The sequence below is a fragment of the Lissotriton vulgaris genome, chromosome 6 (genome assembly GCF_964263255.1).
Source record: "Lissotriton vulgaris chromosome 6, aLisVul1.2, whole genome shotgun sequence".
Lineage (NCBI taxonomy): Eukaryota > Metazoa > Chordata > Amphibia > Caudata > Salamandridae > Lissotriton > Lissotriton vulgaris.
The window spans coordinates 1,798,015,842-1,798,028,559 of NC_141694.1; the positions used below are offsets into that span (position 1 = coordinate 1,798,015,842).

The 12,718-nt window shown below is 48.2% G+C and overlaps 1 protein-coding gene across 1 annotated transcript in view; it reads left to right on the plus strand.

The window, feature by feature from the left end:
* Positions 1 to 12,718, plus strand: part of OTOF (otoferlin) — a 784,068-nt gene that overhangs the window by 433,029 nt on the left and 338,321 nt on the right. The window contains exon 4 of the mRNA XM_086928061.1: positions 6,666 to 6,739. Within this exon, the coding sequence (XP_086784187.1) occupies positions 6,666 to 6,739 (74 nt within the window). The remainder of the gene's footprint in view (positions 1 to 6,665; positions 6,740 to 12,718) is intronic.

A 12,718-nucleotide genomic window follows, 5' to 3' on the forward strand; every position in this document is an offset into this window, starting at 1 on the left:
TGCATAATCCAACCTGGATCCAATAAGAGCCTGCACAGTGATCCGCCTATGTTCAGCAGAAAGCAGAGGTAAAAACTTGCGAAGCATCTTCAGGATGCCGAAACAGGTGCCAGCCACGCCAAGAACATGCGCTCTCAACATAAGCTTATTGTCCAGCTTGACTCCCAGATTTTTGGCAACCAACGATGACTGTGCAGCAGGGCACATATCCACCGGCCACCATTCCTGCCACTCAGGGTCAGTGGCGCAGCTGAACAATAAGACCTCCGACTTGCTGGAGTTGGCCTTCAGGCTATTCCGCTGGAACCAGTCGAAGACCATTCCCAAGCACCCCCGGATGCTCTCTCCATCAAATGCCTGATCTTTTCCACATGTGATGAGAAGTTGCATGTCGTCTGCGTATGTGACGATCTGGGCCCCATAAGCCTCCACCAAGGCCGCCAGAGGGGACATGAAAATGTTAAACAACGTCGGGCTCAACACAGAACCCTGTGGAACTCCGACTCCCAGTGGCGGCATCTCAGCGGAGCTCTGGGAGACCCAGATCGTCTGGCGGCGGCCCTCAAGAAAAGATGTGAACCATTTGAACACCGTCCCCCTAGGGCCTCATGGGGGACGGTGTCAAAGGCCGCCGACAGATCTAACATGACAAGCATGACCTTGCCTCCAGCATCCAAAGTCTGCCGAATGACCTCCAAGACCTCCAACAGAGCCGTTTCCGTGCTTAAATTCGGACGGAATCCGGATTGGGATGGATGAAGAAGATTGTTTGTTTCTAAAAAACCAGACAAGATGCCATGCACATGTTTCTCTGTGATCTTAGCCAGAGCCGGGAGAAGAGAGATTGGCCTATAGTTGGCCAGAACCTCGGCATCTAAACCAGGCTTTTTCAGGAGGGGGATCACCATCGCCCTTTTTCCAGGTGCGTGGGACACTCCCCTCCCTCAAGGAGGCATTAAGAAGGGGGTTGACCAGTGGGTTCACCACCGCAGCCATCCCGGCCAAAAATTTGGCAGGGGTCAAGCGGCGAGCCCGATTTAAGACTGGCCAGCAGCAACAGGGACGCATCGGTCAAGTCAAGTCAAGTCAATAAATTTGTATAGCGCGCTACATACCCAGAGGGTCTCAAGGCGCTTGAAGAAGGGAGGGGAATTACTTGTCAAATATCCACGTTTTAAGTTGCTTTCTGAATGCTAGGTGGTTCTGAGTAAGGCGAAAATGAGTGGGAAGTGAGTTCCAGGTTTTAGCTACCAGGTAGGAGAAGGATCTACCTCCCATGGTGGTTTTGTTGATGCGAGGTACAGTGGCAAGGGCTTGGTTGGAGGATCGTAGCTGGCGGGAGGGGGTGTAGAAGGACAGTCGTGTGTTGAGGCATTCGGGTCCGATTTCGTAGAGTGCTTTGTGTGCGTGGGTTAGGAGCCGGAAAGTAATCCTCTTATTGACGGGGAGCCAGTGGAGGTTTTTCAGGTGGCCAGAGATGTGTTCTTTACGCGGTATGTCTAATATGAGCCTGGCTGAAGCGTTCTGGATGCGTTGGAGTTTTTTCTGGATTTTTGCGGTGGTACCGGCGTAGAGGGTGTTTCCGTAGTCCAGTCGGCTCGTGACCAGGGCGTGAGTGACTGTTTTTCTAGTTTCGGTGGGGATCCAGCGGAATGTTTTCTTGAGCATGCGAAGAATGTTGAAGCAAGATGAAGAAACGGCGTTGACTTGTCTGTTCATCGAGAGTGAGGAGTCCAGGATGACGCCCAGGTTGCGTGCGTGGTCCGTCGGGATAGGTGCTGTTCCAAGGGCCTCTGGCCTCCAAGAGTCATCCCAGGCGGAGGGGGAGGTGCCTAGGATGAGGACTTCTGTTTTGTCTGAGTTCAGTTTTAGACGGCTGTGCTTCATCCATTCGGCTACTTCTTTCATTCCTTCATGCAGGTTGGTTTTGGCCGTGTTCGGGTCTTTGGTGAGTGATAGGATCAGTTGAGTGTCGTCGGCGTAGGAGATGATGTTGAGGTTGTGTTGGCGTGCGATAGCCGCGAGGGGGCTCATGTATACGTTGAAGAGGGTGGGGCTGAGTGAGGACCCTTGGGGTACGCCGCAGATGACTTCAGTGGCCTCTGACTTGAATGGTGGGAGGCTGACTCTCTGGGTTCTTCCCGTGAGGAACGAGGTGATCCATTCCAGTGCTTTTCCATGGATTCCGACGTTTCTGAGGCGTTGTAAAAGGGTGCTATGACAGACCGTGTCGAAGGCTGCGGAGAGGTCGAGGAGGATGAGGGCGACTGTGTCTCCATTATCCAGTAGAGTTCGAATGTCGTCTGTTGCTGCGATGAGGGCGGTTTCCGTGCTGTGCTTGGCTCGGAAGCCGGATTGTGAGGAGTCGAGGGATTTGTTGGTTTCGAGGAATGCGGCGAGCTGGTTGTTGACCGCTTTCTCGATGACTTTGGCCGGGAATGGAAGGAGTGAGATAGGGCGGTAGTTTTTGAGTTCGGTGGGGTCAGCTGTGGGTTTCTTCAGGAGGGCACTGAGTTCGGCATGTTTCCAGCTTTCCGGGAAGGTTGCGGAGTTGAGGGAGCAGTTGATGACGTTTTGGAGGTGCGGTGCTATGATGGAGTCTGCTTTGTTAAAGATGTGGTGAGGGCATGGGTCTGTGGGGGATCCTGAGTGGATAGAGTTCATCAGACGGATGGTGTCCTCAGTGGAGATTGGCTTCCAGTCATTGAGGATGTTCAGGGGGGCTGGGGGTCCTGCAGGGGGTTGGGTGGGTTGGTTTTCGGGTCGGTTGTCGAAGCTGTTGTGGATGTCTGCAATTTTGTTGTGGAAGAATGAGGCTAGGGAGTCGCAGAGGGCTTGAGAGGGGGTGATGTCGTTGGAGTTGGCTGAGGGGTTGGTAAATTCCTTGACGATGTTGAATAATTCCTTGCTGTTGTGGGCGTTGTTATCTAGTCGGTCCTTGAAAGCGGCTCTCTTGGCAGTCCGGATCAGTTGGTGGTGTATACGGGTGGCGTTTTTGAAGGCGTCCTTGGTGCTGGTGGTTGGGTCTTTTTTTCAGGTCTTCTCAAGGGAGCGGCAGAGTTTCTTGGATTTCTTAAGATCATCGTTGAACCAGGAGGCCTTCTTGCTGCCTAGTTTGATTTGTCGTTTTTTCAGTGGTGCTAAGATGTCGGCGGTGTTGGATAACCATTGGGTGAGGTTAGTGGCTGCTTGGTCTGGGTTTGAGGAGTGGGCTGGGGGGTTTTGAAGAAGCGATGAGGAGATTTGGTCGATGGTAATTTTGTTCCAGTTTCTTTGCAGAGTGGGTTGGGGGTGGTTGTTGGAGGTGGGCTTGTTGTAGGTGAAGTGAACGCAGCTGTGGTCAGTCCAAAGGAGAGCTGTGGTGTGGCTGAAGGAGACATGTTTGCTGGAGGTGAAGATAGGGTCGAGTGTGTGACCTGCGATGTGGGTGGAGGTGGTGACAAGTTGTTTAAGTCCGAGGTTGGCGAGGTTGTCCAAAAGGGTGGTGGTGTTGCGGTCGTTGTTCTTTTCAAGGTGAAAGTTGAGGTCTCCCAAAAGGATGTAATCCTCTGAGGGGAGCGCGTGTGGAGTGATGAAGTCCGTGATGTCTTCACTAAACTGTGCGCGGGGTCCTGGTGGCCTGTAAAGGAGGGTGCCTCTGAGTGTGGTTTTGGGGTCGATGTGGATCTGGAAGTGAAGGTGTTCAGAGTTGGCGAGGTTGACGTCCGAGCTGGTTGAGATGCGGATGGATTTCTTGTGGACGATAGCGATACCTCCTCCTGTGTGGCCGGTACGGTCCTTGCGAATGATCTTATAGCCTTCCGGGATGGCAATGGTGATGTCTGGGGCTGAAGAGGCATTCATCCATGTTTCTGTTAGGAAGACGACGTCCGGAGAGATGGTGTCTAGTAGATTCCAGAGGTCAATGGCGTGCCTGTGGACCGATCGGGTGTTGAGCAGGATGCATTTTAGATGGTTGGGGTCGGATATCTGTTGTGTGATCGTAGATGAGGAGTTGTTCTTGGTGCCGTCGAACTTGCAGGAGTTGCATGAAAAGGGACCATGGGTGTGTCCAGGAGCGGCTTGGACGCAGTTGAGGGAACGGTTAGAGTTGAGGGCTAGGAGGGTGGTGGCATTGTAAGAAATGCGGCGGGGGTGGACATTACGAGGACCAGGGGCTCTGGCGCTGGGTGCGGTCCAGGCGCGGATGGGCGTAGACGGGCTTACCTTTGGCGCAGTTGGAAAATCCGACAGCACAGCAACAGGTGTGGACGATGGAACGTGTCCCGCCCCGGAGCCGCAGCATCCCTCCTCCGACCTCTCCAAGAAGGAGGCCTGAATCGCCTTGATCTTATCTGTAAAAAAGCTGGCAAGATCACACGCCCATGAGTCAGATGACACTGAGAGGGGCAAGTTGGAGCTGGGGGTCGTGAACTCCTTCACCCCAGTGAAGATCTCCTTACAGGAGTTTGCTGACGCCTCAATCCTCCTAGCAAGATATTCCTTCTTTGCGCACAAGATGTCCCGGTGATAAGCCTTCACAGCCGACCTGTAGGCGAGTTTGGCCTTCCCGTCATACTGAAGGCGCCAGGCTCGCTCAGCAACCTTACATTGGCTGCAAGCCGCGCGCAGTGCCTCCGTAAACTACGGCACAGATTGCCGTATTGCCGTGGACCGGGGGGCCGCCCTTGGGGCAAGATCATTCAGCCTTTCAGTCGGCCACAGCTGCAAAGCCTCAGTGTCCTGATCCAAGTTACCCGAAAAAGGGCATGGATGATCGACAAGCGCCTGCTCCAACATATCGGGCGTCACTCTATGCAGCGCTTTCGAGGCTAGTTGGGCTGTAAAGGGGCGCTGCTGTTCATTCGCCCATTCTCCAACACGGAGAACCTAATCAGCCTGTGATCCGTCCAGAGCACCGGCAGGGTTTCAATCTCAACGATCGGGGCTGACGAAAAAACTTGGTCCAGGGTATGCCCTTTCTCATGAGTAGGACCCCTCACAAAAGGTGCAAGGCCCAGAGGAGATGTAATGTCCAGCAGTTTAGTTGAATCTGCATCGTCCGCCACGTCTAGATGGAAATTGAAATCACCCGCCACCACACAATGCTGTGTGGAGAGCGCCAGTTCGGAAATGGCCATCTGCAGGTCCTCAAAAAAGGAACCCACCGGGCCTGGCGGCCTGTATACCAGCAGCCCCTTCAGAGCTTGGCATGGGGACAGTCTAAGCGTAAAGGCAAGAGACTCAGAGCCCCCGATAGAGTTCAGGGGGAGAACTGAGCAGGACACGCTCTTCTTCACCACCACAGCAACCCCGCCACCCCTTCCACTGACTCTGTCCTGCCGGAAGATGTTATATGCCGGGGGAATGGCTGAAAAAATGTCCGGATTAGACGCCTCGCCCAGCCAGGTTTCAGTCAGTAGAAGACATAAGGGATTTTCCCTGACAAGGAGATCATAAATGTGCAGGGCATGACTACCCACTGACCTCGTATTGAGCAACAGACAAAGATGTTTAACACGAGCCACAGCTGGTCGGTTATTATTCATTTCACAAGCTGAAAAAAGTCTTGTCATAAAATAGACTTCATAGCTTCAACAGGAAGAACAAATCGACCGAAGTCCCCCGCTTGTGGTTTAGTAGATTCAGTAGATTCAGTAACATCACCTTGACAATGCGACCAACCCAGAAAAAAATCATGCTCCTCCATTTTGAGTTTATGTCTCTTGCTCCCCTCTTGAACTAATTTTCAACCTTACAAGAATCTGTTTTGTAAGACTGTTAGTGCCGGGAAGATGAACTATTGGCGTCATCTTGACGGGTCCATCTGAGGGGGTGAAGAATTGATTCCAGAGGGTGATTTTGTGCCCAAATACTAATAAGCGAAATGTCCTCGCTACAGGTGTGTCAAAAATCTAGCGCCTAGTGTCAAAGCCCTTGATGGAATGATTTTCCATGACAGAACAATATCCAGCTCCAGGAATCAGGTGATGTTTCTGATCATTTTCATGAATTTCCTGGAAGTTTAAAGATGTGAGTTATGTAGGGGGAAGGGAGGGGAACACTGAAGTTTTCTCTGGTCAGATTATAAACTCATATCAGATTCAGACAGGTCTTGCTAAACACAGAGACTACTCACATTAACTGCAGTGCTCAATGGGGAATAGTTTAATGAGGCACTACACAGCTAACCCCTACTGGTAGCAGCCGTCACCCCAGAATGACTACGTAGGTCTCCCGGGCAATACTCCCTTAGCAACTCATGAGGCTTACTTTCCCTTTGGAAGAAGAGTCACTTCTCTAAAGAGAGCTCCAAACCTGGCGCACTTAAGGCGAGAAAGCAAAAGACACATAATTGATGGACGGAATGCAGAACAAATCAAAACATTCACCCCCAGTCAAGAGAGCTGGGTTAAATCCATCATTCTTTTGCTCATATGCCACCCCAGTTGAGACCTGTCCAAATGCTAATCAGTCTTGACCCTGTGCCTCTGTTAACACACTATACAAAACAAATGAAGATGATTATGGTGGTGATGAAGGATAATCAAATGTCAAAGATCCAGGGATGTCTACATTGAATATTTCCAAACAATCATTTACAACCATGACTTCCTTCAAAATGTTTGTTATATGGTATGGCAAATTCAGGCTCAAAAAGTCAATGTTCTCTTATTTCTTTGCAGAGTGGGCAAAGGAGTATTTTCAGCCATGAAACTGGGGAAGACTCGTCCACCTAAGGAGGAGAACAAGAGGCAAGGTATGTTGCTTCAAACACCTTCTAAACCCGGGCTACTGTGGTAACAACTGATTAAATGCAAATCTGTATCTGCATATATTGTATTACAAGATGCACTACAAAAAGAATTGTCCCTAGGCACCATTGCTGTCAGTTAGGGGTATTAGAAAGAAAGCATGCTTTTCAAAAAGAGGGACAAATTCGCCTCAGCATCATTGAAAGAGCGTAGAATTCCAAAATCTGGTACCCAATACTGATATCCACTCCCATCTGCAGCTGAAGTTAGGTAGTTGGGAACAAGTTTGAAGATCACACACAAGGTGATTGGAAATACATTTGAAGACCACCCACTAGGTAGTTGGGAACGAGTTTGAAGATCACACACAAGGTGATTGGAAATACATTTGAAGACCACCCACTAGGTAGTTGGGAACGAGTTTGAAGATCACACACAAGGTAGTTGGGAACAAGTTTGAAGACCACACACAAGGTAGTTGGGAACTAGTTTGAAGATCACACACAAGGTAGTTGGGAACAAGTTTGAAGATCACGCACCAGGTGATTGGAAATACATTTGAAGACCACCCACTAGGTAGTTGGGAACGAGTTTGAAGATCACACACTAGGTAGTTGGGAACAAGTTTGAAGATCACACACAAGGTAGTTGGGAATGAGTTTTAAACTCACACACTAGGTGGTAGGGGAACTAGTTCGAAGATCACATACTAGGTGGTTGGGAACGAGTTTTAAGCTCACACACTAGGTGGTAGGGGAGCTAGTTTGAAGATCACACACAAGATAGTTGGGAACGAGTTTAAAGATCACACACTGGGTAGTTGAGAACAAGTTTGAAGATCACAAAACTAGGTAGTTGGGAATAAGTTTTAAGATCACACACTAGGTGGTAGGGGAACTAGTATGAAGATCACACACTAGGTAGTTGGTAATGAGTTTTAAGATCAACCACTAGGTGATAGGGGAATTAGTTTGAAGATCGCACACTAGGTAGTTGGGAATGAGTTTGAAGATCAAGCACTAGGTGGTTGGGAGCCATTGCAAAGAACTGACAGAAGGGAAATGCAGTAAAATGGGGTTACTGTGAGCGTCAAGAGTGTTGCGGCATTCTATATATTTCGGATTTAGGCAGGGCAGCTCACCAAACAAATGTTGGTAAGATATATTTTAGAAAGGATCTTGAAACCTTCTGGACACTGGTGGCAGATCGAGCTGATGCAGCCCATGTTGTCATGCATGACAGCTGGAAATGAGATGTGAATGAACGACTGAGTGAATACCCACTGAATATCCAACAGTTTGACCGCAATATAAATTGTAATTGCATTATTGTTTCTATAGGTTGATACATACTTAGCAAACATATATGTCACTGAGATCATTATTAGTAAGTTTGTATTCATAAAAATATGTTATACCCTACATTAGGAAATGTTCATTATATGGCTTTGTATTATAGTATTCTGGGTGTTGTATGGTGGCGTTCTGGGATTATAAGGGAGAATTCCATTGAGTTATCTCTTTGATTTATATGGAGGTGTTATATATAGATTATGTGACACTCTATTGTATGTGTGATGTCGTAAAGGTGTATGATGGCGTTGAGAGTTAATGTTTTTGGATTTCAGGTATTTTTAGGGTTTGTATTAATACTCCATCAAACCTAGCCTCCCCTTACCCGTAGTTTCATCATTGAATTTCACTGTTTGTTTTGCTTGAAAATGCTATGTCTAGGCGTGCATGCACTCAGGCATTCATGTGACTCAATGCCCCCCACCATGAACGAGCCTTAATGTCTGCATCATTAAACATTAACGCCCCTGGAGATAATGGCCATATTGATCCTTCACTGGGATTCCTAGGGCAAGTGGTGGTATTTGGTAGCCCCATACCCCGCACAAGGGCATTGTCTGTTTTGTGAACCTCCCTGCCTTGCCCACGGAATAGGGAGGTGTGTGATAGTCCCCAGATTTTCACACATACAACTAGTCCACTCTACCTGCTCTAAGGGCAAGGATGTATTTACTGTCCCCCACATCTTGTCCAACGGTCTGTGGCATACATTAGCCGGACTGGACTATGGAAGGGATGGGTTTATGGCCTCTGAACAAGTATTCCATGGCATAGAAATATGGCGAGCAGTAGTCCAGCTGGGTGACCTTAGCACCACTGAAAAAACGTCAAAACAAACCTGGCAGCAAAAAGGCCTCATGGTTCAACGATGATCTCAAGAAGTCCAAGAAACTCTGCCGCTCCCTTGAAAAGGCCTGGAAAAAAGACCCAACCACCAGCACCAAGGACGCCCTCAAAAACGCCACCCGCATTCACCACCAACTAATCCGAAAAGCCAAGAAAACAGCATTCAAGGATCGACTTGACAACAACGCTCACAACAGCAAGGAACTTTTCAACATCGTCAAGGAATTTTCCAATCCCTCGGCCAACTCCAACGACATCACCCCCTCTCAAACCCTCTGCGACTCCCTAGGCTCATTTTTCCACAACAAGATTGCAGACATCCACAACAGCTTTGACAACCAACCCGGAAACCAACCCACCCTACCATTTGCTGATCATCTTCCCCCCGTGAACACCCTTAACGACTGGAACCCAATCTCCACTGAGGACACCATCCGCCTGATGAATTCCATCCACTCAGGATCCCCCACAGACCCATGTCCTCACCACATCTTCAACAAAGCAGACTCCGTCATAGCACCGCACCTCCGAGACGTCATCAACTGCTCCTTCAACTCCGCCACCTTCCCGGAAGACTGGAAACACGCTGAACTCACCGCCCTTCTGAAAAAACCCACAGCGGACCCCACCGAACTCAAAAATTACCGCCCCATCTCACTTCTTCCATTCCCGGCCAAAGTCATCGAGAAAGCTGTCAACAACCAGCTCGCCGCCTTCCTCGAAGCCAACAAATCCCTCGACCCCTCACAATCTGGCTTCCGAGCAAAACACAGCACTGAGACCGCCCTCATCGCAGCAACAGACGACATTCGAACTCTACTGGACAACGGAGACACAGTCGCCCTCATCCTCCTTGACCTCTCTGCAGCATTCGACACAGTCTGCCACAAAACCCTTTTACAACGCCTCAATAACATCGGAATCCAAGGAAAAGCACTTGAATGGATCACCTCGTTCCTCACCGGAAGAACCCAGAGAGTCCGCCTTCCACCATTCAAGTCCGAGGCCTCTGAAGTCATCTGCGGCGTACCACAAGGATCCTCACTCAGTCCCACCCTCTTCAACGTATACATGAGCCCCCTCGCGGCCATCGCACGCCAACACAACCTCAACATCATCTCTTACGCGGATGACACTCAACTGATCCTTTCTCTCACCAATGACCCCAGCACCGCCAAAACTAACCTACATGAAGGAATGAAAGAAGTTGCCGAATGGATGAAACAAAGCCGTCTGAAACTGAACTCAGACAAAACAGAAGTCCTCATCTTAGGTACATCCCCCTCTGCATGGGACGACTCCTGGTGGCCGGAAGCCCTCGGAAAAGCACCCATCCCGACAGACCACGCACGAAACCTAGGCGTCATCCTGGATTCTTCACTCTCAATGAACAAACAAGTCAGCGCCGTATCCTCTTCCTGCTTCAACATTCTTCGCATGCTCAGAAAAACATTTCGCTGGATCCCCTCCGACACAAGGAAAACAGTCACCCACGCTCTGGTCACGAGCCGACTGGACTACGGAAACACCCTCTACGCAGGTACTACCGCAAAACTCCAGAAGAAACTCCAACGAATCCAAAACGCCTCAGCCAGACTCATATTAGACATCCCACGCAACGAACACATCTCTGGTCACCTTAAAGACCTCCACTGGCTACCCGTCAATAAGAGGATCACTTTCCGACTGCTTACCCACGCACACAAATCACTCTACGACATCGGTCCAGAATGCCTCAACTCACGACTGTCCTTCTACACCCCCTCCCGCCAACTACGTTCTTCCAGCCAAGCCCTCGCCACTGTACCTCGCATCAACAAGACCACCATGGGAGGCAGATCCTTTTCATACCTGGCTGCTAAAACATGGAACTCACTCCCCGCTTACCTTCGCCTTACCCAGAACCACCTAGCATTCAGAAAGCAACTTAAAACGTGGATATTTGACAAGTAATCCCCCTCCCCTTCCTAAGCGCCTTGAAACCCTCTGGGTATGTAGTGCGCTATATAAATTCTATGACTTGACTTGACATGACCTTTGCCCCCTTGCCGGACAGGTGTGCCACATGCAAAGTTCTAAGTGAGACCCATAGCTCCTGTATAATATGGAGATGGGGTTGGCTGAAATGTAGTTGACTTTTATATAGCTGATTACATTAAGGATGAGTTGAAATTGTCAAGGTGATAATGTCCTGCCCTTCATTATTACCTATGACAATTCCAAAAATGTCCAAATTTAAAAGTTGTTTTTATTACATGCATTCCTTAATGTTTGAAAGTGTGACTTAGTAGCTCCTTGGTACCCCATGACACTGATATCCCTGAACACTTAAAACTCTGAACTACACCTTAATTCTACCACTCCCTGCTACCCTTTATCCCTACCCTTAACTGAAACCTACAAAAAACCCTTACCACCCCTAATGCTCCCCTTCCCTGAACCCTAAAATAACTTATTACCGCTTTATCCACTCCTCCTTGAACCCTAAAAAATCCTTAATTTTCCTTTAATTCTACCCTAATCTGAACTCAACAATTACTGTAATACCTGTTAACGCTACCCTTTCCTGAACCCTAAAATAAACTTACTAGCCTCTACCACAACCTTTCCTTGAATCCTAAAACCCCTTGCCAGCAATCCCTGAACCCTACCAACTCCTTACTACCCTTAACATTACCCTTCCCTTATTCCCAAAAAACTCTTACTAGTCACCCACCTAAATGCTTCTCTATACCTCAGCAGAAGATGCCTCATTGCCCCTTGCTCTCACTACACTTAACTCTGCCCAATGTGGCAAAACACATTTCGATTTTCTTTATTTTTGTAACCACAACTTTTTTCCTCACAATATGTTCACTTCACACTGTAGTCAAGTCGGAGAGGACAATGGACTCTATGCATCCAAGATATAGGGAGATGGTCAAATTCACCATATATTGGGTAAGCTTTGGCCCACACGGTCATGAGACCTCAGAGACAGATTGAAGGATGTGCTGTTTGTATGATAATTACCACACTGAAATGTACTGCGCATGCGCAGGATGCAGGCTGAAAGGCAACAAGCTTAGTATATGTTTTAAAATCACATATACCATGCACCAGGTAAAGCAGGCTTATTTTCTATTAGCTTTACCCATAGATATTGGGGTTAAAAGTGGTTTGTATGGCATGATCTGCGAAACAGATTTCACCTTTTAAGTCATAAACATTTTTCAATGTATAGGTAAACTAATCACAAAGATTCACAATAAAATGGCACTTTGGGTATAAAATGTACTGGTAGACAGGAAAGTCTGACCTACTGTGACCTTGATGTGACAAAGACAAGGCAGGATACCAATTGTGGCTGATTGTTATGCTGTCTTACTCTTAAGTCTTAAGTTTGATGGTCAAGAAATGAAACATACAGGTTCATGAATAGGTGTGGCTGAAAGTCATAGCGATGTGTGCCTTCAGTGTAGAACACATGTGGATATGCCATCAACACTGTTTGACCCTATGCCATTACTAACTGTTGTTATGAGAGAATAAAAGGTCTTAAGATGTGGCTTGTATTGATACTTTTGTGGAGCTATTTAGTGAAATCATACAAATCTACAACAGTGATATAATCGGTGATGTCATTGTTGATGTCATAAGGGATCTCGTCAGTGATGTAATTAGTGATGTCATCAAATAGGTCATTTTAGATGTCATCAGTGATGTCATAAGTGAGATCATGAGCAATGCATACCCGGGGCTTATGTTTTCCTAGGAAACCAAACTGACAAACCTCACTTTAAATTT